This window comes from Corylus avellana, chromosome 7, assembly GCF_965113065.1.
Source record: "Corylus avellana chromosome 7, dhCorAvel1.hap1.2, whole genome shotgun sequence".
Lineage (NCBI taxonomy): Eukaryota > Viridiplantae > Streptophyta > Magnoliopsida > Fagales > Betulaceae > Corylus > Corylus avellana.
The window spans coordinates 4,604,257-4,629,819 of NC_142496.1; the positions used below are offsets into that span (position 1 = coordinate 4,604,257).

At 34.1% G+C, this 25,563-nt stretch overlaps 1 protein-coding gene across 1 annotated transcript; it reads left to right on the forward strand.

Annotated features, from left to right (window-relative positions):
• Positions 1–21,542: 21,542 nt before the first annotated feature.
• Positions 21,543–25,477, forward strand: LOC132185965 (uncharacterized). The gene is made up of 4 exons (XM_059599787.2): positions 21,543–21,890; positions 23,269–23,380; positions 23,497–23,575; positions 24,600–25,477. The coding sequence occupies exons 1-4, from the start codon at positions 21,543–21,545 to the stop codon at positions 25,423–25,425; spliced, it is 1,365 nt and encodes a 454-aa protein (XP_059455770.2). The 3' UTR covers positions 25,426–25,477.
• Positions 25,478–25,563: the final 86 nt, after the last annotated feature.

The following is a 25,563-nucleotide window of genomic DNA, read 5'->3' on the forward strand; positions in this document are numbered from 1 at the left end:
GTTAATGTTATATTCGGATTTGGCTTCTATGCGATGCGCCATACAATTTTGTCGCACTATTTTTTTGTTTTCTAAACTTTTTCATTCTCTTGTACGTTCTCAGGATGAATAGGACGCTGAGTACTCTTAAATATTTGATAGAGCAGGACTCATCTTTCGACATACTCCTGGATGAGGCAAACGCTAAGGCAAAGAATAAAGAAGAGGCGCAATTGCTGGTTACCATTAAAGTTTTGGAGCAGCTGGGGCAGTCCTCGCGAAGTCGTACCCAAGCCATCGATGATTTCGACGTGCCCAATTCAAAGGAAAAAGGAGACAAAAAAAGGCCAACGACGGAACCAATATTACTTTCTTGGGGTGAGAAAAAACCCAGAGTGCAGAACCGGCGGCCGAGTATTGCAGACATGCCAATAGATTTGAAGAAGATAGTAATGAAGTTACGGGGACGTAATGTGAAGATGGTGATCGAAAAGCAGTTAACCAAAACAGATTTGGACGCTGATGCTAACCGGTTTTTAATGCCGCCGAAGAAAGCGAGTGTCAAGTTTCTTACTGAAGAGGAAAAAGAAAACATCGTTCAAAAGAAAGAAGATGGACTACATGTTCAAGGCATGGAAGTGTCGTTGATAGAACCGAGGCTTAAAGAGTCAAGCATATGGTTGAAGAAGTGGAAAGTTGGTAAAGAGATGTCATATGTGTTGAGCTTCCCATGGATTTCTGTTGCGACCAGAAACGGACTTGCTGTCGGCGATGTTATAAAACTCTGGTCCTTCAGAGTCGATGGAAGACTCTACTTGGCTCTTAACAAGCTATAGAATTTCAACACGGAGATGCAAGTTGAACAGGTCTTTTAGTTTTATTAATTAATTAGATGTATTTACTTTTAAATTTTATGATTTAAGTGATTTTGTAATTCAGTAATGAGTTTGGTTCAAAGTGAGGCAAATTAGAGTTAGAATTTTCTCGATGGCAGAGACCTCAATTATCTGTTTCCGAAGCGTAGATAAATGAATAGCAAATGATTGGTATATGTATATGCTGCTCCAAAAACCTTGGTAGAAGACAAATCTGTTGACTGCAGATTTTAGAAAGGCGACAAATGCCAATGGTTGGTATATGTATATGAATAGCAAATGATATGTTATTTGTCTGGCATTAATAACATTATATTTAATATCTATATTTAGAAAGGAGCGGATGATCATAAGGCCTTGTTTAGATGCCCTTTTACTTTTAACTATTTTTTAATTTTATTTTGAGACGAGATACAGTTGTTTTTGGGGGGAATTTCTCTCACCTGCTACTTCGGTTAGACAAGCTATGGATCAGCTGGAGGCTTTTTATAAAGCTGAACCGAGTAGAAGATTCAGTAATACTTGTGATACCATGCCGGTAGTGTGTGAGATGGCAGCAACCGGAGGAAGGTTTTATCAAGCCAAATTGGGATAAGGCCATTAATAAAGGGACACAACGAATGGGGGTGGGGATTATCACAAGGGATCATGGTGTAATAATTATAATTTATAATAATTATATAACAATTATTTTAATTGTATAATAATTTATTAAATAACATTATTAATTTATCTATTAATGAAATGCAATAAACTTAAAGCACAAATTTAGGCCTTAAACTTACATACAAAAAAGGACCAATAACATAGATGCCTTCCAATTTTGAACATAATTTACATTCGCACATGGTTACATTTTCTGTACGTGTCGACACAAAAATGGACAACAGAGACATTTAACTAACCTTAGACAAAAAAGGACAACAGAGACATTTTCTGTACGTGCACATGATTACATTTAACTAACCTTAGATGGCATGATGCTTCATAGTCACCAAGGCTAAGTGACAAAATCAATTTAATTATTAGCAACATTAATTTCCCAACTAATTCCTCTCACACAACTCATACGTACCCTCTTTTTTATATATAGATTTTTGTCTCTTTTTTAGGGTTGCTTGCATGGGGGATTTTGAGCTACGAAATAAAAAATAAAAAATAAAAATTTGCTTCTTTTCTAGCCCTCGGTTAAAATTGTTGTAATATTTGTTACAAACATTCATTTTAAGTCATTTGTAAATATTTTATCATTTGATAATATCTTCTTAAAGGTTTTTATGAGAAATAAAAATCATCTTTAACCATTTTGATTTATAACTGTTTGTATTTATTACTTGATTATAAGATATAACTTTTATGACCGTTAGTGTTTATTACTTGGTTATGAGATATAACTTTTATGACGGTTTGTATTTATTACTTGGTTATGAGTTATTAAATAAAAATTAGTTTTAATTGATTTTTACCGTTTTGACCGTTAGTCTTTAACAAGTTTTATTGTAGTTTGACCGTTTTGTTATTAACAAATGTTTTACCGTTTTTGGTGTTATGACCATTTGGCCATTATAAAAAGAAAAGAAAACATCCACAATCCCATAGTAGAGTGAGCTTGCAACAAGAAAGAAAGAAAGGCAAACTCATTTTCTTTATAAAAGAGTTTTGTCATATTTTAGAAGATCAATTGCATAGAATTCTATTCTATTCAATTTCTATTTTCTCTTTGCGGTTTTTTTTTTTTTTAAGAAGATCAAAGGGTTGTTCTACTAGTCTTCGTTATTGGAAGTGCGTCCTTAACGAAGGTAGACGCTATAGTCTAATCCTGGGAGGTTGCGTGTCAAAGGATTCGATCGCACCGAGTTATACACTCCGGGAGGCATGAATCAACCTTTAAGGACAACGCTCTTGCGTGATTCTATAGCACATTGTGAGATCTTTCCATACTCTACTTTTCATCTCTTGTATTTGATTTATTTTATTGTTAATTTTTAGATTGCAATGATTTTATATCAATGAGAATTTGTGCACTATTCAAAATTATTTCCAACAATCTTAAAGGTTGATTATGATGGTTGCACAAATATTTTGATTAGTATCATAACAATAGTATTTAAACTTATGAGAAGTCAAATACTATAAGAGTTTGCGGTATGCAATTCGCATATGAGAAAGATGAAATCAAATATTGAGTGGAAAGATTTTGTATTCATTTATCAAAAAAAAGAATTTAATTTCATGTGTAGTTATTGAAAATGAAAACACTTTTGATTGAAAGAGTTTTCAATTATTTGAACTCAATTTATTGATTGTCAAATAATCTTTTATTGTTGGGTTACTATTCTTACAATAAAAAGAGTTAAGCCCTTTATGATTTTTTTTGAACTTAGCATTTTATGTTGTGTTGTGCTAAGCTTACCGGAAAACATCCATGTAGATTAATAATAATTACAATGAATAGTTACTCATGGTGTGATGGAAAAAATACATAGGAATTACTAATTGTGTGCAGAGAATACAATTTTGTTGAAACTTCTAGCAGATAAGCATAACATAGGAGAAAGAGACGTGGTGTGTGCATTGAGTCGATTGGTTCTTACGACACCTAGTTGGTGTGTGGTAATGACAATCTATTTTGGAAGATCTTGGAGTAAAGCTGTTGGCTCCGATGTGAGTTTTAAACTTTGATTCTTAGGTCTTATTTTTTAAGACATAATATACATTTCATTTATTAAAATGGAAAAAAAATTCAAGTTATGAAAGTGCTCCTTGATTGAATTAAAGCTAGTGCAAAATTTTATAATTATATGAATTTTGTATATGATAAGTGGTGGCTTCTATTAATTCATCTATTTCAAAATTGAAATAGCATCTAGCATTTATGTTAGTAATGACATGCTAGATTAGCATAAATACTTTACAAGTATTTGATAAATCTTCATATATATCATTCAACTTTCAAGTTTATCTGAAATGCTAATTCCTAATAAAGTATATGTGATTATTGATGTTCTTATATATTGAGGCTCATTTGATATCTAATAAATTTATCATATCATTAGATTGATACCAATGTCATATTTATGAGAATGAGCCAATAATAGTTGATTATTATTTGGTTGAGCTTGATACTTTGCATATTTATTGGGGCTTTAGTTAAAAGATTTTATTTTTAAAATCTTGATAGAACTTGAAATATGCAATCCCTATATATATATATATATATATATATATATATATATATATAAGGATCATGTTGAAAAATCACAAGTGATGATTAATATTTTTTTTAAAACAGCTTTAGAACTGTCAATTGACAGAAAATAAAGAAGAGGAAGTGACATATCATACTTAGAGAAAGATGAGCTCATAGAAGTCATTTCTTAAAGCACTTGTGAGCTATTAATGAAAATTTATTTTCTTGTGAATATTTGGTTTATTCCATTAATATTTAGTATGATAGATTTATACATGTAAATCTTGGCTACATCAAGGGGATGAAAAGAAATTAGAATATTGGAATAAATGATGAATTCTATAATTGTCAGTTTTGGGTTATTCACCAAAGTGTGGGGGGAAGCCATTATTTTGTTTGTCACATTCATAAGCATTGTTTGGAATACCTTGAAGTGTGGGGGTATTTAACAAATGTTATGTTACTCAAACCTAAAATGAGGAAACTTGGTTTTAAAACCTATGATTGGTAATAGTTTATGCTATAGATTCCTTACTATTAAGAGTGATGTTTTAGATTGCAATGCTATTATTGAATCTAAAAATGCTATTTTCTTTGAGCACGTGTTTCCTTTGAAAAATAAGGAAAAAAAAAAATTATTTCATGATTTTTTGGTGCTTCTAATAAAATTGTTGATGATGTGTAAGAATTGAGAAGAAGCAAGTGAGCTAGAACGAAAAGGAATCTCGGTATGGATTTTATTGCTTATATTGTTGATGATGATCCAATATGTTATGGTAAAGCAATTAAATCTCTATTTGATTCATTTTTTTTGTTAGAAGCTATAAATAATGAACTGGAATACATTATGCCTAACCATTATTGGGAACTCATTGAGTTACCTTCTAAGAGCAAATCAATTGGTTATATATAGGTGTTTAAGAAGAAGTTTAAACCGGATGATATAATAGATAAGTATATGGTAGACTTGGTAGCTAAAAGCTACAAGTAAATGCAAAATGTTGATTATTTGATACTTATTTTCCGGTTACTAAAATTACATCTTTTGGAATGTTATTTGCCATTGCTTATATTTATAAACTTGTTGTACATCAAATGGATGTCAAAGTTATTTTTCTAAATGATGAAGAGATTTATATGGAGCAACCCGAGGGGCTAGTAATCCCCGGTCAAGAATATAAAGTGTGTAAACTGGTGCAATCCTTGTATGGATTAAAGCAAGCTCCTAAACAATGGCGTTTGACAAAGTGATATTGTTTAATTTATATTTGATTAATGATGCAAGTAAATGCATAACAAGTTTTACAATAATGAATGTGTCATTATTTGTTTATATTCATGACTTGGTTATTTTGTGAACTAACATTGATGTTGTGCATGAACTTAAAAGATTTCTTGCATTTAATTTTGATATGTAAGACATAGGTAAAGCGAATGTCATGTTGGACATTAAGGTTATTAAAGATAATTATTACATTATTTTATCTCAGATATATTATGCTCGAAAGATGTTTAAAAGATATGAGCACTTTGATTATCCGCCTATGTTTACACCATATGATTCAAAAATAAATTTGGTTAAGAATCACGGTGATTGTGTTTTGCAAGAAAAATATGCACAAATCATTAATAGCTTGATGTTTTGACAAACTGTATTTGCCTTGATATATATTATATATATTGTTAGTAGATTGAGTAGATATACTCATAATCATGGTATTGAGCATTGAGATGCTATCTCTAAATTGTTGAGAAACTTTAAAGGCACAATTAATTTTGGTTTGTCATGTTGTGATTATCCTGTTATATTGAAAGGATATTGTGATGCTAACTGAATTTTTGATTCAGATAAGCAAAGCCTACTAGTGGTTATGTGTTTACTCTGGTTAAAGGAGTTATCTCTTGGAAGTCCTTAAAAAAGAATTGCTTAGCAATGTTTACTATGGAGTCAGAGTTAATTGCCTTGGAGAAGGCAGGAACTGAAGATAATGGCTAAGAACCTATTGATTAATTTATTTGTCTTTATAAGCTAACACAGTTCCACCTATGTGTTTATTGTGATTTTCAGGCTGCCAAAGCTCGAGCAAATAATTTATAATAAGAAAGTGCACAATATTGTGATGCAGCTTATTGAGACCGGTATATGTCCATGGACTTTGTGAGGTCATAAAAGAATTCTACAGATTCTTTGACCAAGCCACTAGCAAGAAGGCTAGTGAAAGAAGCATCGAGGGGGATAGGACTGATACCCAAATCATGACACTGTGATTGATACCCAACCTCTGTGATTGGAGATCCTATGAATGAGGTTTAATGGGAAACGAAGTCACAAGTGAAATGAGGTATGGTACTGTCAATTTATGTTTATTAACTATCTTGTTGAAAAGATTAGTTATGAGTCCATCCCTATGGTATAAGACAGTACAAGATGCAGAGTGATTAAGGATGAGCTTAAAGCTCTTAATGGATCTATAGTCCCTACCTGTTGGGATGGGGTGTTCCCTGCACACACTCTTGATGGATACCACCTATATGAGTGTGGAGGTGCTATCTCCTATGAGACTTGGGTAGGTCTCTAGAGCGCTCATGAAAGCCATTTTATGGTGTAATAACAAAAGATGCAGAATGAGTAAGGATGAGTTTAAAACTCTTAATGGGTCCATAGTCCCTACTTGTTGGGATGAGATGTTCTCTGCACACATTCTTGATGGACACCACCTATGTGAGTGTGGAGGTGGTGCCGCCTCCTATGAGACTTTGGCAAGTCTCTAGAGCACTCATGAAGCCCAGAGGCGCATGGCCTGTATAAGGCGCCAACCCGCTATAGAACAACCCAATTTTCTTTATTTGATTTGATTTGACTTTTTGTTTATTTGATTTGATTTAATTTTTTGTTTTTGGAGAAAGTTATGTGGATGATAAGTTTGTTTAACTTGTGGATTTGGTTAAAAGAGTTTAACTTTACCACGATTCATTAAGTTCCTACTTATTTATCCTAGGTGCGGTTAAAACTTTCGAGTACCACATCGATGCATGCTTTCAATCTCCTTTTATTCTAATGTTTGTAACATGTGGGGGATTGTTGTAATATTTGTTACAAACATTCATTTTAAGTCATTTGGAAATGTTTTATCATTTGATAATATCTTCTTAAAGGTTTTTATGATAAATAAAAATCACCTTTAACCATTTTGATTTATAACTGTTTGTATTTATTACTTGGTTATAAGATATAACTTTTATGACCGTTAGTGTTTATTATTTGGTTATGAAATATAAATTTTATGACCGTTTGTATTTATTACTTGGTTATGAGTTATTAAATAAAAATTAATTTTAATTGATTTTTACCGTTTTGACTGTTAGTCTTTAACAAGTTTTATTGTAGTTTGACCATTTTGTTATTAACAAATGTTTTACCGTTTTTGGTGTTATGACCATTTGGACATTATAAAAAGAAAAGAAAACATCCACAATCCCATGGTAGAGTGAGCTTGCAACAAGAAAGAAAGAAAGGCAAACTCATTTTCATTATAAAAGAGTTTTGTCCTATTTTAGAAGATCAATTGCATAGAATTCTATTCTATTCAATTTCTATTTTCTCTTTGCGGTTTTTTTTTTTTTTTTAAGAAGATCAAAGGGTTGTTCTACTAGTCTTCGTTATTGGAAGTGCGTCCTTAACGAAGGTAGACGCTATAGTCTAATCCTGGGAGGTTGCGTGTCAAAGGATCCGATCGCACTGAGTTATACACTCCGGGAGGCATGAATCAACCTTTAAGGACAACGCTCTTGCGTGATTTTATAGCACATTGTGAGATCTTTCCATACTCTACTTTTCATCTCTTGTATTTTATTTATTTTATTGTTAATTTTTAGATTGCAATGATTTTATATCAATGAGAATTTGTGCACCATCCAAAATTATTTCCAACAAAAATATATGAACGGAGCTGAAATAATGAGGACAGATGTTAAAATGGGAGACATAATTGTCTATGTAGTGAAGAAAAGCATCTTTAGGAAGAAATGTTGGGGTTTTGGGTGGGTGTGGCATAAACGGCAGGGAACAAAATTCCTTAGCCAAATGGAGACCACATCGGTCGTCATAGGTTCTTTTTTTCCAAAGAGAAGCATAGTAATCAATTCCCTTTCAAGGATAAGATAGGGGAATTAAAAAAAAAAAAAATCAAAATAATATAAGCATGAGTTTTCTTTTCAATAATAACCTCATCATAGGTAAAATTTTAATTAAAAAATTACCATAAATTTGATTATGAGTTGATAAGGTTATATTAATTGACAATCATTATTTTAGTTATAATTTTTATAGCATATACTTGTATATAGGGTAGATTGTCATTGAGGTGGTAGTTTGAAAATATATATATATATATATATTGAATAACTCATTATTTTAGTAAAAAAAAAAAAAAAAAAGCTTAACGTTATAGCATATACCTCATACCGGTCGTATGGGGTGGTCAAAATCACCCCCAGCCCCTTGGGGGTGGTCCGGCCACCCCCAAATGCACCTGTTCCCTTTTTTTTTTTTTTTTTTTTGGCCAAGGGGGTGGCCGGACCACCCCCTTGGCCACGGGGGTGGTTCGACCACCCCCAGATCGGCCAGGGGGTGGCTCCAGCCACCCCCTTGGCCAAAAATGGGGTGGTCCGGCCACCCCATTTTGGCCGGAACCACCCCAGCGTTCTCCTCCTTTTTTCTTTTTCTTTTTTTTTAAAAAAAAAATTAATATTTGATTTTTTTTTTTTTAAAAAAAAAAAGAGAGAAAAAAATCAATTTTTGCTGCCACGTGTCAGTTGGCACTGTAGCTGGAACAGTGCCGTTCCAGCTATAGTGCCGGGCCTGGCTCTTGCCAAACATAGCTGTTATACACGGCTTCATATCTAGTGACCATAGTGGAGCATATTCTGAGCCAAAGAGGAATTAAACAAATTGATAGGAAATATTGCTCATTTCACCTCAGTCTATGGACAATTTGTTAAGAATAACGTTATTTATCATTATATATTAATGATTTTTTTTATTTTTTTTTTATTTTTTTTTTTACATGTTCACGCAAAGAAAGGGAGAAGAAGATTCGAACTAATGATCTTCACTTCATGAGGCGTAATTCACAGCCGATTGAGCTACCCCTTAAGGACATTATATATATTAATGATAAATAACGTTATTTATCATTATATTAATGCACAATTTGTTAAGAATAATGTTAATAATAATAGTAGTAAATAATTTTTTTTTTAAAAAAAAGTAATAAAAATAATACCAGGGGTGGCCGGACCACCCCAATTTTATTTCTTATTTTTTTATTTTTAGAATTTAGAGATTTTTTTTTTCATTTTTAGTTTTATTTTTTTCAATTATATTTAATTTAATTTATCTTCCCAAAAATATTTTTTCAATTTTTATTTTATATTCTCTAAACTATACAAACATATATAATTTTCAAATAATTTTTTTTCTCGAAATTTGAGGATTTTATTGACTAAAGATCACAAGCATAAAGCTCTTACAGAGCAAAGCAAAAAGCTCTTACAACACAAAGTATAAAGTTCTGTAAAATCATAGCTACATCCTATAAGATTACAAAGTTATAAATGTAAACAAAAATTCTTACAATTAAGTGTTATCTATGACTTCAATCTTCTGCAAACCCATGTACAAATATAGTTAAAGAGCAGATTTACTCTGAGTAGACTAGATCTAGAGTAGAGAGGGCGAAGTTGCTGATCTGGTCAGAGAATACCTACAAAGATAAAGGAAAAAAAAAAAAAAAAAAAAAGGAGGAGGAGGGTAGGAGCGGGGAGGAGAAGGGAGCAGATCTGCTCTCTCCTTCTCTCAAAACTGTTATCTGAGATTTACTGTCATTATACTAACTTAGGAACTCAAATATTAATTTTTGACAAATTCGAAGATGTTGAATGACACTTGTCACTAAATGAAATAGGTTTGACAAAATTTCTTCTAAACTGATTTGAATGAAATTTGTGTGCGTGTTTTTTTTTTTCTCCCCATTTAATAGGCAAAGAAAGAATAAACAAATCTTTGAAAAGAAAAATATTTAAATAGAATAGTAAAAATTGATTATTAAAATAATGAGGTGGTTGGAGGTGCGATAAAAAAGTGAGTAGTTAAAATAAAATAAAATTTACTTTTTGTTATTTTGAGAGTAAAATTTGATAAAACTGTTAATAATGCTCGATAAATGAACCCTTAATGATAATGAGACTAAGGTTTTTTTTGTTTTTGTTTTTATTTTTGTTTTTGTTTTTGTGTAAAGCAATCGGTGCGTGAATCTGACATGAATTAGTACGCGAACCCTTTGATTTAAGTGTTGTAGCAATCACATAGACCTTGCTCCAAAAAAGGACCAATAACATAGATGCGCAAAATCATTTTGAAATCTAATGATAATTAATACAAAAATTCAAACACAAATATACAGTAGTACAAATATACGTTATGCGTTGCTAATTGAGACTTTTGTGCAAACATAAGTCTAACCATGAAAGTGATCGATCCGGGCTATAGTTGTATTAAAGTCCAAAATAAATATGCATTTGTTATATATGGAGATCCTAATTAAAATTATATATATATATATATATATCAGGAAATTATGATAAAATTTTATATCAGGAAATTATGATAAAATTTTGAATCAGGTATAATTATACAAATATATATTGTATACCAATTAAATTTTGTTAACTAATTTTTTTTTTTTCAAGCGCATATATTATAATTAATATGATTAATTAATTAATTATAATTGAAATTCCGTTATTGACATGATAAAATTTTGAATTAGGTATATATATATCGTATACCAATTAAATTTTGTTACCTAATTTTTTTTTTCAAACGCATATGTTATAATTAATATGATTAATTAATTAATTATAATTGAAATTCTGTTATTGACGTGTGAAATAATGGCACATCAATAATTTTTGACGTGTCATTGTAACATGTTAACTCTATATTAATGTGGCATTTATGCACGTCAATGATTATTGACGTGTCAAAATAGCACGTCAATAATTATTGACGTACCGAAATGCATCACATCAATAAAGTTTTTATTGACGTGTCACTTCAGCTACGTTAATAATTATAGATGTGGCAAAAAGTGTGTTACTGTTTGCCACGTCAAAAAACTCCTCGTTTTTTGTAGTGTCTCTTTACCTTTTTATTTTTATTTATTTATTTATTTTTTATTGACAAAAAAAAGGAAGGCCTCCCCTCTTTTTTTTTTTTTTCATTCCAACGGCAAGCCGGCCCCACCTCCCTTTGGGGTGGTTGCCGGCCACCCCAAGTGGGGATGGGGTGGCCAGCCAGTCACCCCTTTAATTTTTGTTTTTTTTTTTTTTTTTTAATAAAAAAAATTAATTACTTGTTTAATTTTTTTTTCCTCATATTTGGTATAATCTGGTGTGATCGTATTTTTTTCCTTAAACCTAGGTTTATTATGATACGCCTAGGGGTCATTTGCTGATTGGTGGGCACAAAGATATGGGTTTGTGCCATATCCGTATAGAAGTTGCTCTCTTAAGCGTTTATGCATATTTTTGTTAGAGTATAACTTTAATGTGGTCCATGCGTAAAATGGGGCTTTTGTGCAAATCATTCAGTGGTTGCTACATCAGCTGGAACACTCTAAGAAAAAGTAAACCCCCACACCTGATTATATCAGGTTTTATTAAATTTTTTTTTAAAAAAAAAAACAAAGGTAAAGGGTGGCCGAGGGAGGTGGGGGTGATTCGCCACCACCTCCATTGGTCGGGGTGGCGGTGAACCACCCAAGTGGCTTGGGGGATGCGATGAGCCACCCCTAGGCCATCCTGGGGAGGCTGCGCGGCCACTCCGGATGGCCTTGGGTGGCCACGCGAGCCACCCCAGGCCATCCGGGGGTGGTCATGTGGCCTCCCGTATGCTCTGGGGAGGCCGCGCGGCCACCGTAAATGGCCTTGGGTGGCCGCGTGAGCCACCCTAGAGGCCAGGGGTGGCTCGCACAGCCACCCCCAACCAAATTTGGGGGTGACCACTCGCTTTGGGGGTGACCCATGTCGGTGGAGTGAGAGACTGAGAGAGATCTGGTTGGGCACTGGGTGGAGGAGTCTGGACATGGGCGGTGGTTCGCTCCGATCAGTGGAGAGTGGCGGCAGTTGGCAGAGGTTGACGGTGGTTAAATGACTGTGTGGACAATTAATCCTATACTTTGCAAAGATGCATTTTTCTTGTAATTTTCTAAAATAAATGATGTGTCAGCTACTCTGTGGTGTGCACAAAAGTTAGCTTTTGTCCAACAACCACACACAGCTGCTCTCTTTTTGTTATGAATCTTATGATGTTCCATATTGATGTATCGCTCTCTTATTGGAGAGTACCAAAGCTTTGATTTCTTATATTAACTTAGTAGACTTTTCACATCAGCCAATTTTTATTTTAATAAAAAAAAATGCCAGAGAGAGAGAGAGAGGTGGAAGAAGAATGAAAAGATGGTTGGAAAATGTGAAGGCAGTGGATCCAAAATCGGGATGATTGAGGTCAGATAGGAGTGTTTGAACTCGGGTTCCAATCTCTTTCCTTTTTGGCCTACTCCAACTCCAGGTGTATGGTAAGAATGTTTCAACTTGGGTTCCAATCTCTTGCCTTTTTGACCTATCCACGTGTATGGTGGATACGACTCTCTCTACTTTTTTGGCCTACTCCACGGATACGGTATGAATTTAATAGATCTATTATTGGCTTTAGAGATTCATGGGATTCCACAAAATGATTTTTATTGTTTTATCATTTTAATTATTATTGAAATAGTTAAAAGATAATTGAGATAATGATTTTTATTATTTAAAGCAGAATAATGGTACAAGTTTTTTTATGTCAATTCAAGAAAGATGTGGCTCTTAAAATTACCATTGAGCTTGTGATTGATTATTATTATATTTTGATCAAATGGTAATTTTAAAAACCACATCATTTTTTAAAGAACACAAAAGTGACACAAAGAAGACTTCTAACTGAGACGTACTATTTTTTTTTTTTCTTTTTCTTTTTCTTTCGCGGGGGTGGGGCATTGCCATTTGCCCACCTTGGTTTCTATTCCGTTGATCCATTCGTGCGTGCATGTATTTATTATTAGGATATATTTATTATAACTCACACGATGCGAATACATTTCAAAAGAATTAGGATCCTCTCCATTTCATTTCAAAAAAAAAAAAATCATTAAATTTGTAAGACTCATTTAAGTGAAAATGGATTCAATGCTTGAGGTTAGAGCATCTACTATATGTCATTCTCTCATGCTTCTTCATCATCTCTTTCTTAAAATTAACCGATCCACCACTTAAGTGGGTCCTACAAATCAAATGATAATTTTTTTAAAAATAGATAATGAAAAAGGATAAGAAAAGGGCAAGAGCAGATGCTCTAACATTTTTCAAAAAGATACTATAATAAGATAAATGTTATTTAGTACACTTTTATATGATTGTTATATAACTATGATAATGTGACAATAAAAATTAGTTATTAATTTTTCTTTTCTTTCTTTTTATAAGCCCAAACTGATCAAAAGACTGCTTTTGATAAATGGAAAAATAACTTGCATTATGGAAGCAATAATGCAAGATTCAATTAATAAACTACGTAGTAATCAACTCTGTGGGATTCTACTTGGTAGGCGGTGTTTGATTCTTTCAGTTTTAGGATGTTGCATACTGGATGATCTTAAACAAAATAGAGAGAGAGAGAGAGAGAGAGAGAGAGAAAAGGACACTATCTATATCAATAGAAAATGGAAATATCATAATAGCAACAAATCTACTATCAAATATCATGAGATTACGTAAAGCTTAAACGCCCATTTAAGAACTGCCATGATATAAGGACAACATTTTACATGGGGTTGTTGGGGCCAAAGATAACACAACCGGGTCAGAGAGAGAGAGAGAGAGATTTGTTAATTTAATCTCAAAATGGAGAGAGAGAGAGAGAGAGAGAGAGAGAGAATTGTTAATTTAATCTCAAAATCGAGCCCTTGATAAACTTGTTGTTTGTTGTTTTTTATAATAGACAAAATACTAGGGGTGCAAAGGCGGTTACGGTTAGCGGTTAGTGGCAATAACCGCTAACCGTAACCGCCCTAGCGGTTAGTAAATTTCACTAACCGCAACCGTTAACCGCCTAGCGGTTAACGGTTAGCGGTTAGTGGCCGGTTAGCGGTTAGTGAAATAGATAACCGCCCGCTAACCGCTTTTTTAAAATTGGGCTTTTTTTTGGGCTTTTTTTTACCCTCATTTTTTTTCTTGTATTTTTAATATCTTCTTGGGCCCAATTGCTATAAATATTTGAATTGTCATTGGATCATATGATTAAGTGTTGATCTTATAAACTTACAAACAAACAAAAATACTTCAATTGTAGTTATAAGTAACACATTGTTTAATCCAATGTCAATTACTTAATTTGATATTATATGAATCACATTGTCATTGTCATTGTACATGAATAATTGATTAAGTATTGGAATTGTAATTGGATCATATAGTTAAATATTTATCTTATACATTTATATTATTCAATATGCATATAATATAACTACAAGCAATTATATATATATATATATATATATATATATATATATATATATATATAATTCAAAATTGTTCAAAATTGTTAATTTTCTTTTTTTTTTTCTTTCAAAAAATGGTTAAATTTCTTTTTCTAAAAAATGTTCAAAAAATACATTAATACTTCAATTGTGATTATAAGTAACACATTGTTGAATCTAATGTCAATTACTTAATTTGATATTATATAATCATATAGTCTCATTAAATTATATCATATGATTCATATGATTAATTATTTAAATTCTTATCATATTTACTTATAATCTTTTTTCTTTGAATTGAACTTAATATCTAATGGTAAATGGTAATGTTCAAACTCCTAAATCCTAAATTCCTAAAGTATCTAATAATGCTTTAATTAAATTGTAGACTTGTAGTTATAAGTAACATATTGTTTAATTCAATTGAATCAATTGTGATTATCATTGTACATGAATCATATGATTAACTTGTAGACTTATGACTTATGAGTTATGTCATATTATATATGTATTATTTATTATTATATAATCATATGATTTAATGATCAAGTCATCATGTGATATAATCATATCAATTATAGTGATAATATATAAATTACTAAAATTATAATGATAATACATTAATACTTAAATTATGTTTATAAGTAACACATTGGTCATTGTTTAATCCAATGTCAATTACTTAATTTGATATTATACGAATCATATCATCATTGTACATTAATAATATGATTCACTTGAAGTCTTGAATAAAGTATTTGAATTGTCATTGAATCATATGATTAACTATTGATATTATACATTTATATTATTCATATACATATGTAGACTTATATAGACTTATAGGTTTATAACATACATTGGAAATAAGTCTCTAGATATTTAATTGTTGTATTAGTATGAATTAGTATACTTATGAGTTATGTCATATTATATATGTATAATTTGTTATTATATAATCAAATGATTTAATAATCAATCTCATGTGATATAATCATATAAATTATAGTGATAATATATTAATACTCAAATTGTGATTTAATTATTTTTAAAAAAAATTGTGATTTAATGATCAAGTGATTATGTTATATGTATAATTATAAAAATATATTATATAAAAAGGCGGTTAGCGGTTAGCGGTTACGGTTAGTAGACCCAATAACCGCTAACCGCTAACCGCTAGGCGGTTATGGCGGTTAGGCGGTTAGCGGTTAATGCGGTTAAACGGTTAGGCGGTTAGGCGGTTGGCGGTTATAGCGGTTAGCGGGCGGTTAAAAACCGCCCGCCTTTGCACCCCTACAAAATACTACATCAAATTCAACGAAGAATTAACAACTGAACAACCAATCTTTATAACATAATCAGAATGCAGTATGGAAATAATAAAAAAATGATAATGATAATCAAAATGTTATTGACAAATACTAATAACAATTGTTTTTGCAGGAAAAAAAAATTTAAAACGAAAATTAATATATAGAATCATATATACGATCAATTATATTACAAGAAAGATTTAATAGATAAGCCAAATTTCTATTAAGAATAAGGGGTAACTTCACTTTAAACTCTTGAATTATCTCGATTTTTGACAAGCCCCATAAACTTTAAAACCTCTCAATTTAAACTCCTGAACTTTCAATTGCAGTTAATTTGAGCCCATCGGTCAAATTTAGCCGTTAACTTCTAACAAAAATACCTAAAAAGACCAAATTATCCCTGATTTTCGTATTTATTTATTTATTTATTTTTTAATTTAGAATTTTATAAAAAAGTCAGAGGTATAAACGTCATTGTCTCACTTTTAATGTTTAAAATCTGACGGATTAGTTCAAATTGAGAGGTTTCGAAGTTTAACCCTAAAAATAATATAAGGATAACTTCACTTACCCTTTAAAAATGTTACGCCTTTTGCAAACACTTCCCCAAAGTTTAAAACCTCTCACTTTAGTGTATCGATCTTTTGATTTTTTCCAATTACCCCCCCTCCCTCCACGGCGGTTAAGATTTTCTGTTAAATCCTAATGGAAGGGTATGAAATTCCTAAAATGTCCTCATCAATGGGTGAAACTCTCAAATGAATGATGTACCCTTATAAATGATTGGCACAGACACTAAGAAAATTGGCCACCAATTAAGGCGATTTGATGAAGTATACCGGGCGACAGCACAACTAATAGGCACAAACCTCGAAAGGTATGTAAGGCAGCAGCGGGGAGTAGGGAGACCAGGGAAGACGGTGGTGAGGTGTATTGGTGGGCGGAATTGAGGGAAGATGACAGATTGAACTTTGAAAAAAACCGAATCTAAAAATAAGGTAGATTTGCGAGGAGGAGGAGGAGATATAGCAGGTTGGAGGAAGCAAAAAGGCCGAGGTTGAGGGACTGAGGCTACAATTTTGAAAGGATCAAAGATAGATTGCCAATGGTGATGAATATTGCCTCATAAAAGGCAAGAATGTCTAAAAGATAACTCTAGATAGTGAAACAGAAAGAAGCAGCTTCATGAAAGAGGAGAGAAGGAGATCTCAAACAAAGGAGGCAAGTAGTTAACTTTGAGGTGAAGTTTTTGCCAAAGAGAAAATTAGAGAAGTTTTCACAATAATAATATTTTTCATTTCATTATGATTATAATTTAAAATTGGAACATCTATCTCGATATACACGTAACTTCGCATTATTTAATTTATTTTTAAAAACATATCAATGTTAACTTTATATACATAATTAAATGCACTCCCTTGAAATTCTAACTATACAATTAATATTATTAAATCCAACTACGGACAGCCAAGAAAACCACACAGGGGCGACTAGGTGACTGATGGGGATTGTTAAGAATCCGTTTGGATTAATTTATTAATTTAATGAGGGATCATGCCAGTTAAAACGAAGAATAAAAGAGTAATTTCATAAATGGAAGACTATGAATTGTTTTATAATGCACAATTATCCAGAATGTACACTATTTACACACTCTTCACTCGGTTGCTAAACACAACACCATCTAGAGGAATGGAAGTTTGACACATAGAATATATATATATATTCGGATCCACATGGAAAATGTTGGTTCCACCCTTGTGTAGTTTAACGGCAAAACCACGCGTACAAACAAAAGTCATCCTCGCAAATTTAAGGATAATGGCAGTGGCCCCCATCAGATTTGATGAGTCATGTTTTAGTTATTAAATTTAGGAAAAAATTTCAGTTTACTTATGAAATTTTAGGAGTTTTTTAATTTTAACTTTAAAGTTCAAAAATTGATAATCTATTTTTCTGAAGTTTAAAAAATTGACAATTTAAATCTTCTATTTAATTTTTTCATTAAATTGGACCAAAATTTTTTTTTAAAAGCCAAAGGGTAATGATGTAATTTCATAGATTTCCGTCTATTTTGAGGAAAAAAATTAAACTTAGGGTTTAAATTGCCAATTTTTGAAACTTCAGGGAGGTAAATTGCCAATTTTTAAACTTTAGGGTTAAAATTAAAAAATTCCTAAAACTTTAAAGGGTAAATTGCATTTTTCCCTTAAATCTATCTCCAACATGGATAAACAATCCATCGTATCGTATGGAATCTATGAATTAGCAATTGCTAATTGCTAATTTGCTAAACTAATTTACTTATAATTTGGTATACACAACATCTGCAAATTTACTTATAATTTGGTATTCATAGATTACTCCCCATTGTTTATATATAATTTGCTAAACTAATTTACTTATAATTGCTAATGATCGTCTCATAATTTGCTAATGAGGAATTAGCAATTCCTTGTGAGATGAAGGAAGCGCAGATCTGAGGATACGTACGGGCATAGATATTAGAGCATTTCCAGCAGACTCCCTATAAGGGAGTCTGTTCCCTATGTGTAGGAAATATGTCCAAAAAATCGCAAAAAATATCCCACAGCAGACTCCCTAACTGAGCCTTAACCATGAGGATCAGTGGAACCCAAAATATAGGGTTCCACTATTGCAATCCTTATGATTATTAAAATAAAAAAAAATATTTCTCTCTTTTCTCTACTCTCTCCTCTCTCCTCTCTCCTCTCATATATATAATATAATTAAAAAAACAAATTTTTTAATGATATAGGAAAGGATCAAGGGAAGTTATTGAGGTGTATTTTGACATAGGGAAGCAAAAAGTAGTTTGAATCCTTAAATGTAAGAAAAATGACGAAGAAGCTGCTGGGAATGCTCTTAGAGGCCAAACTTTTTGCTTTAGTATGTTGAAAAGTCAACTAAAATAGATGTTCAATCACAGCCGTCCAAGAATAGATAGATTTTAATTTAAGGCTTCCAGAAGCAATCTTTACTCAAAGATTCAAACGCGTTTACATTAGCCACGGAAAAACACATGTCGTTTGAAGAAAAACACCGTACGCTGTCTTCGCACAATTAAAAGTAAAGTCTTTTAGGTAGTGTTTGGCAAAGGTGTTGGCCAGCCTAAACACTGTAGAGTCTAGGTATTGGTGCATTTAATAAAATAACCCTGATGAACCTGATGTAGAATTACCCTATTAGCCTTCACTGTCATTCCAAACCATACCACGCCGTTTCGGTCCTTGTAAAGTTCAAAGAGTTTCGGCACTTTGCGAACGAAGTCGGAGATCTTGTGGGGCTTTGGGAGGTTAATCTGCCTCTGGTGCTGGTCTAGTGAGCGCAGCGGGATGATCATCTCGGGTTCTTTCTTTAGAATCTCCATCAAAAAGAGGACCTTGCTCACTATCTTCAACTTCTCGGTTGCGATTTCCAGATCAACCCGTTTGTTCTTGCTTCGGTCTTGCACACGCTTACTGCTGGTCATAAATCGATGCTGATTCTTCGACCACCAATTGATGATTCTCACCGACAAATACAGAGACTTGTCCAAGCAGAAAAAGCGGATCATTCATCTGAAAAACTGCAGCGAGTTTAACAATTCGGATGGCGGCCATCAATGTGTCAAATGCTGCGGTCAAGCGGATGATTAGTGACCCTCAGGTGTTTGTGAAAATGGCATCCAAAACGAGAATCAATAGTATTGTGGTAAATGGTGCTTCAATGAAGCGGAATGCCATCAATGTGTCGAAGATGTGCTTGGACGATGGATGATGACTTGCAGGATTTAATACAAATCCTGCTGATTTCAGGAGGATCGCGCACAGGGGGGGACGCCTGGTTCGTTGTGGGCAAGGGGATTTTCGAGAGAAACAGTGGGGAAAAGCTGATGGACATGAAACTAGCGCTTGGGGGGGGGGGGGGGGGGGGGGGAGGGGGGACGGCTGGCCTGATGGTGTGTGTGTGGGGGAGGGGGGACGGCTGGCCTGATGGTGTGTGGGGGGGTGGGGGGGGGGGGCGGGGGAGTGAAAAAAAATTGGGGATGGGGGAGTGAAAAAATTCATTTAGCGCTGGGGGGGGGGGGGGGGGATGGCTGGCCTGATGGTGTGGGGGGAGTGAAAAAATTCATGTAATTGAGGGGGGCAATATGGTCAATAGGCAGGGCAGTTTAGGGGTTGAAAATTCAAAGCACTCGGTCAATTGGTCAACTGAGGAACAGTATCTAGGTCATCATCATTGGCAAACAGACCCTTAGGTGTGAATCTTTTAGTAATGTCATTGTAGCATCACACCTAAAAGACTAGTATCCACTATCCACCCCCAAAAAAGTGAAAAACAAAAGCTTTTTGGATGGCTTTGCAATTTGCCTGGGTGGCCTAACCTTAATTATCAAGTGGAAAGTTGCCATGGAAATTGTTTATAATAAACATCAACGGCAGCAAATGCCTTAGATATCATTTTTTTCATTATGTTTAAGAAAAATTTGAAAAAAACTACAAAAATTTACTCACGTCAGATTCTTTACATTTAATCAATCATCAAGGATTGCTACACTATTTCCCAATGTATATAGAAATAAAAGTAGTTCTCTATACATTACTTTAATATAAACATTTATCTTTTCTCATTACGGTATTATATATAATAGATAAAATAAATAAAGTACTCGAATACAATTTTTTTTATATTACATCAATTATTTTTATTATTATTTAAAAGAAATTAATTTTTTTTTTCAAAATACACTATTGAACAGATATATACACATGGACGGAGCCGGCTTTCAATTTGGAGAGGGATTAAAGGTCAAAATGTTTTTGAAAAGAGACCAATTGACAAAAAAATAAAAAAATAAAAAACTTTAATTTTTATTCTTTGAATTTTTTTTGTTTTTTTTTGTTTTTTTTTTTTTTTGTCTTGAAATTCTTTTTTTTTTTTATCTTCTAGGCCTGATCCCCCCTAAATCCGTTATACGTGCGATCTGTTTACCAACACCAAAGTAGGTGGCTTGGACACTACGGTGGTGTTTGGCAACCGGGTGGAGTCAGCCTAAATACTGTATATTCTCGATAATAGTGCTTAATAAACACAACCCATCAGTCTCCCATTTATGAAATTACACTCTTGTCCTTTGTTTTATTCTCTTTTTTTTTTTTTTTTTTTTCTTTTTCAGCGCACAAACGCTGCCCCAACCTTCGTTTTCTTCCCCTTTTTTCCCAGGCACGAACTCTGTCCCAACCTTAACGTATAAATTACTGTCGGCAAGAATCCACATTTTCAGATTAATTTGCTGGCCCGATATTCCATTCCGTCTGCAAAAACTAGATGACAAAGGACCAGCCACATCCTCTTCTTTGCAAGCTTGCCGAGATTTCATCTTACATTATTTTAAAAATAATTTGTCAAGAAATGAACGGCTATGTGCCTCTTGAAGCCACCGATGTCCGAAGACTTGAAAACCATGGTCAATTAATCAATCCTTTTTAGTACCAGTAATTGGCAGCCTACATCTTTCCAAAACTGCAAAAACATGTTCAAGAAATTGCTCATAGTCCATAAGCTCACTCCCTTCCAACGTCCTACGCCGGCCGCTGCAGCCAATCAGAGGGAGGAGGAAAGCTTCTCTATCCCGTTGAAAATCGTCCTCGCTGGCGGGATGGTGGAGTGCTTCTACATGGCAACTCCCACAGCCAGGATTATGGAGAATTACCCGTCTTTCGTGCTTGCCAGACCGCAAGTCTTTCAGCAGCCATGGGATTCTGTTGTCAGGCCGAATGAGATCCTCCACCCAGGGGACGCCTGTTTCGTGCGGGGGATTTTCAGGGAAAAAACCTCAAAAAGTGTTCAGAAAAAGACAAGGACAATATGGTTAAAGTTGGTAAAATATTGACGTTGAAAGTTCAAAATTTGATGGTCAATCAGTCAAAGGTGAACAGGGTCCGGGACAACCCGATAATTACCAAACAACCCCTAAAAATATAGAAAATTTTCTATAATTTTCTATATTTTTAGAAAAATATAGAAAAATATATTTGGTAAACAACCCGGTTGGTTTTATTTTGGGGTTTTTTGGTTAAAACCCATGTGAGTTTCTTGTTTGGCCCTTCTAGTCCAAAACCCAAAGTGAAAATGAAAATGGAGATGAATACCTTGAAATTTTGTGCTAGCCCAAATTTTTGTGTCTCAGCATCCAAAACCCAAGGGTAAAATAATTGCCCAACAGACTGCCCATACGTTTGCCTGACACCCAAGCAAAGTAATGATCTAACTATTACCATGTGCGAGCCTGTCTCAGTGAAGTTGTGGTTCACAGTGAAAGTAAACAAATAGCAAAAACTTTCTTAAAAAAAAATTAAAATAATAGAAAAACTTTGTTAAAAAACAATAAAAATAAGGGTTAAATACTTCAGACCTCCATGGGTCTTATAACTTTATTTTTTTCTCCTAAAATTTCATTTTTATCATAGGAGGTCCATGTGGTTTTGATAATAGACCAAGTTAGTATTTCTGTCAGTTGACTTAACGGAAAACCACTTGGACCAATCAAATGTTAACACGTGACACCCACTTAATTTTTTTTTTTAAAATTAAAAAAAAAAATTGGGGAGGCCACCCCCTTGGCCATTTGGGGGTGGCCGAGCCACCCCCAGTACCCACTGGGGGTGGCTTGGCCACCCCTATGGAGCCTTGAGGGTGGCCGTAACCTTTTTTTTCGGTTTTTTTTTTTTTTTAATAATGTGTTAAATATTACTTTAGTTGGGTAAATCTCTATTTGTGAATCCAATGGAAGTTAAATCTAGGGCTGGCAAAATAGGTACCTGACATATACCTATTTATTCTAGGTATGCTTTTTTATAATAAGATTTTAGATTAGATGCATGAATTATCTAAAATCTTATTATAAAAAAACAGGCATAAGATAAACGGGTACCTGCCAAGTACCTATTTTGTCAGCCTTAGTTAAATCCTCCAATGATTAATACCAATCATTGGCAATCATTTTTTATTTACACCAAAAGTTATTATAAAAATAAGTACAAGAACAATTTTTATCACATTATAAACTTATTTTCACATAGAAATCTGAAATAGAATTATTTTGAAAATCAAAAAATAAGAATTTAAAAACAAAAACAAAAACATGCTTAGCCAAACAAGGAAATAACCCTAAACCCTAAACCCTACCAACCTCTGGCTCAGGTTACCTACCAACCTCTGGCTCAAGTTACTTGTACTTCTGCAGCCTATAAATATAGAAAGCGCGCAGATCAGGTTACCAACTGCAGAACTTGTCTTTTTTACAAAAAATTGCTACCTGCGGCGGAATGTACTGTGCCTCTGGAACCTCTGGCTCTGCTGCAAGTGCGGGTATGTCTTCTAGTCTAGTTTGCTAAGATATGTTTTCCATGAAACGTATATATTGTTATATGCATTTGTTTTAAAGTTTCTGATTTTTGTTTTTAGCCTGTTTCTTTTTTTAGCAGGACCGGCAAAAACCCAACTCTATAAGGGAATCTCCGGATACCAAATGCCATCGCTTCCGATGCCTGTCCCAAACCACAGGTATCTCTTTACACACTTTGACCATATTACCTTTGTCTTCCTCTAGACTTTTTAAGTTTTTTTTCCCTGAAAATTCCCAAAGCACGAGACAGGCGTCCCCAAAAACAAACTCAGACCCACTGCACCGTGTCACTCAGTTAACTTCCAAAATTGATCCATGTGCCTCAAAAGGTCAGAACACCCGAACCAATCCAGAAGACCCTTCTTCTTCATCAATTTCGGAGACCCAGATGACCCAAATTGGGGTTGACCCGAGTGGTGATGTGGGTGCAGGAGGATTTGGTGACCCCGCCGATGCCCGAGTTGAGGGCTTCGTGTGAAGTATGGACGGAAAGGAAATTGACCCATGTGCCTCACAAGGTTAGAACACCCAAACCAACCCAGAAGACCCTTCTTCTTCATCAATTTCGGAGACCCAAATGACCCAAATTGGGGTTGACCCGAGTGGTGATGTGGGTGCGGATTTGGTGGCCCCGCCGATGTCCGAGTTGAGGGCTTCGTGTGAAGTATGGACGGAAAGGAAATTGACCCATGTGCCTCACAAGGTTAGAACACCCAAACCAACCCAGAAGACCCTTCTTCTTCATCAATTTCGGAGACCCAGCTGACCAAAATCCGGGTTGACCCCAGTGGTAATGTGGGTTCGGATTCGGTGACCCCGCCGAGGACCGAGTTGAGGGCTTTTTGTGAGAGCATGGACGGGAAGGGGTTGAGGAGGTCTTGTGTGCTATTGTTGGAGGCACTAATGGGGCTTAAGGCCAATGTGGGTGTGGGAGTAAGGGAGAGAGCAAAGGAGTTGGCTTTGGAGAAGACTCCGTGAGGGAGATTGCGTGAGGTCTTGTGTGCCTTTTTTTTTCTGTTCTTTTTTTTTTTAAATTTTTTTAATTTTAGAAAAAGCTAATCTTCTTCTTTAGCTTAATTCTTTGTTTTCATCCATTGTTCTCATTACCATCTAAGAATTAAATTTTATCACACTATTCTTTGTTTTCTGAAACTTTGTGCATGATTCCCTTGTTCTCTGCAGAAAGAAAAGGAGGGTGACTCTTGAAGATTTGCGCTGCGATTCTACTGACGTAAATGGGTCATTCAAAAGGCTCTTGGATGAGGTCAAAGCTGTGGCTAAGAATGAAGAAGAGGCGCTGTCGTTGACGACAGAGAGAGTTTTGATGGACCTGATTGATTTCAGTGTGCGAAAGGCGCATGAGCGAAGGAAAAGCTTGGATTTCGATATCGCTCTTCATGCAACCGACACAAACAGTACCCATGTTATCGACACGCCCAAGACGAAACCCGACTGCCCAAAGGAAGGAGAAGGGAAAAAGAAAGAGCCAACGACACCATTACTAATTTCTTGGGCTAGGAAAAAAATTCGAGTGCAAAGGAACAACCCGAGAATAGTAACACAGCACTCGGGTTCAGACCCACCAGCAGACGACATGCCAACAGAGTTGAAGAAGAAAGTAGTAGTGGAGTTGCAGGGAAGTGATGTGAAGATGGTGATCAAAAAGGTGTTAACCAAAACAGATTTGGACCCTAGTTGTAATCGGTTTTTAATATCCAGGAAGAAAATGAGTGTCGAGTTTCTTACTGAAGAGGAAAAAGAAAACATCGTACAAAAGAAAGAAGATGGACGACATTTTCAAGGCATGAAAGTGTCGTTGATAGAACCGAGCCTTAAAGAGTCAAGCATATGGTTGAAGAAGTGGAATGTTGGTAAAAGTATGTCATATGTGTTGAGCTCCCCATGGATTTCTGTTGCCAAGACAAACGGACTCGATGTCGGCGATGATATAACACTCTGGTCCTTCAGAGTCGATGGAAGACTCAACTTCGCTCTCAGCCTCTCATAGAGTTTTTTTTGATAAGTTTAGGTTGTTTTCTTTCCAAGAATGTATAATTAAGAGAAAATGCGTGTAAAAAACAAAAAAAAAATAAAAAATAAAAAATAAAAAAAATGCGTGTATATATATATATATTATATATATATA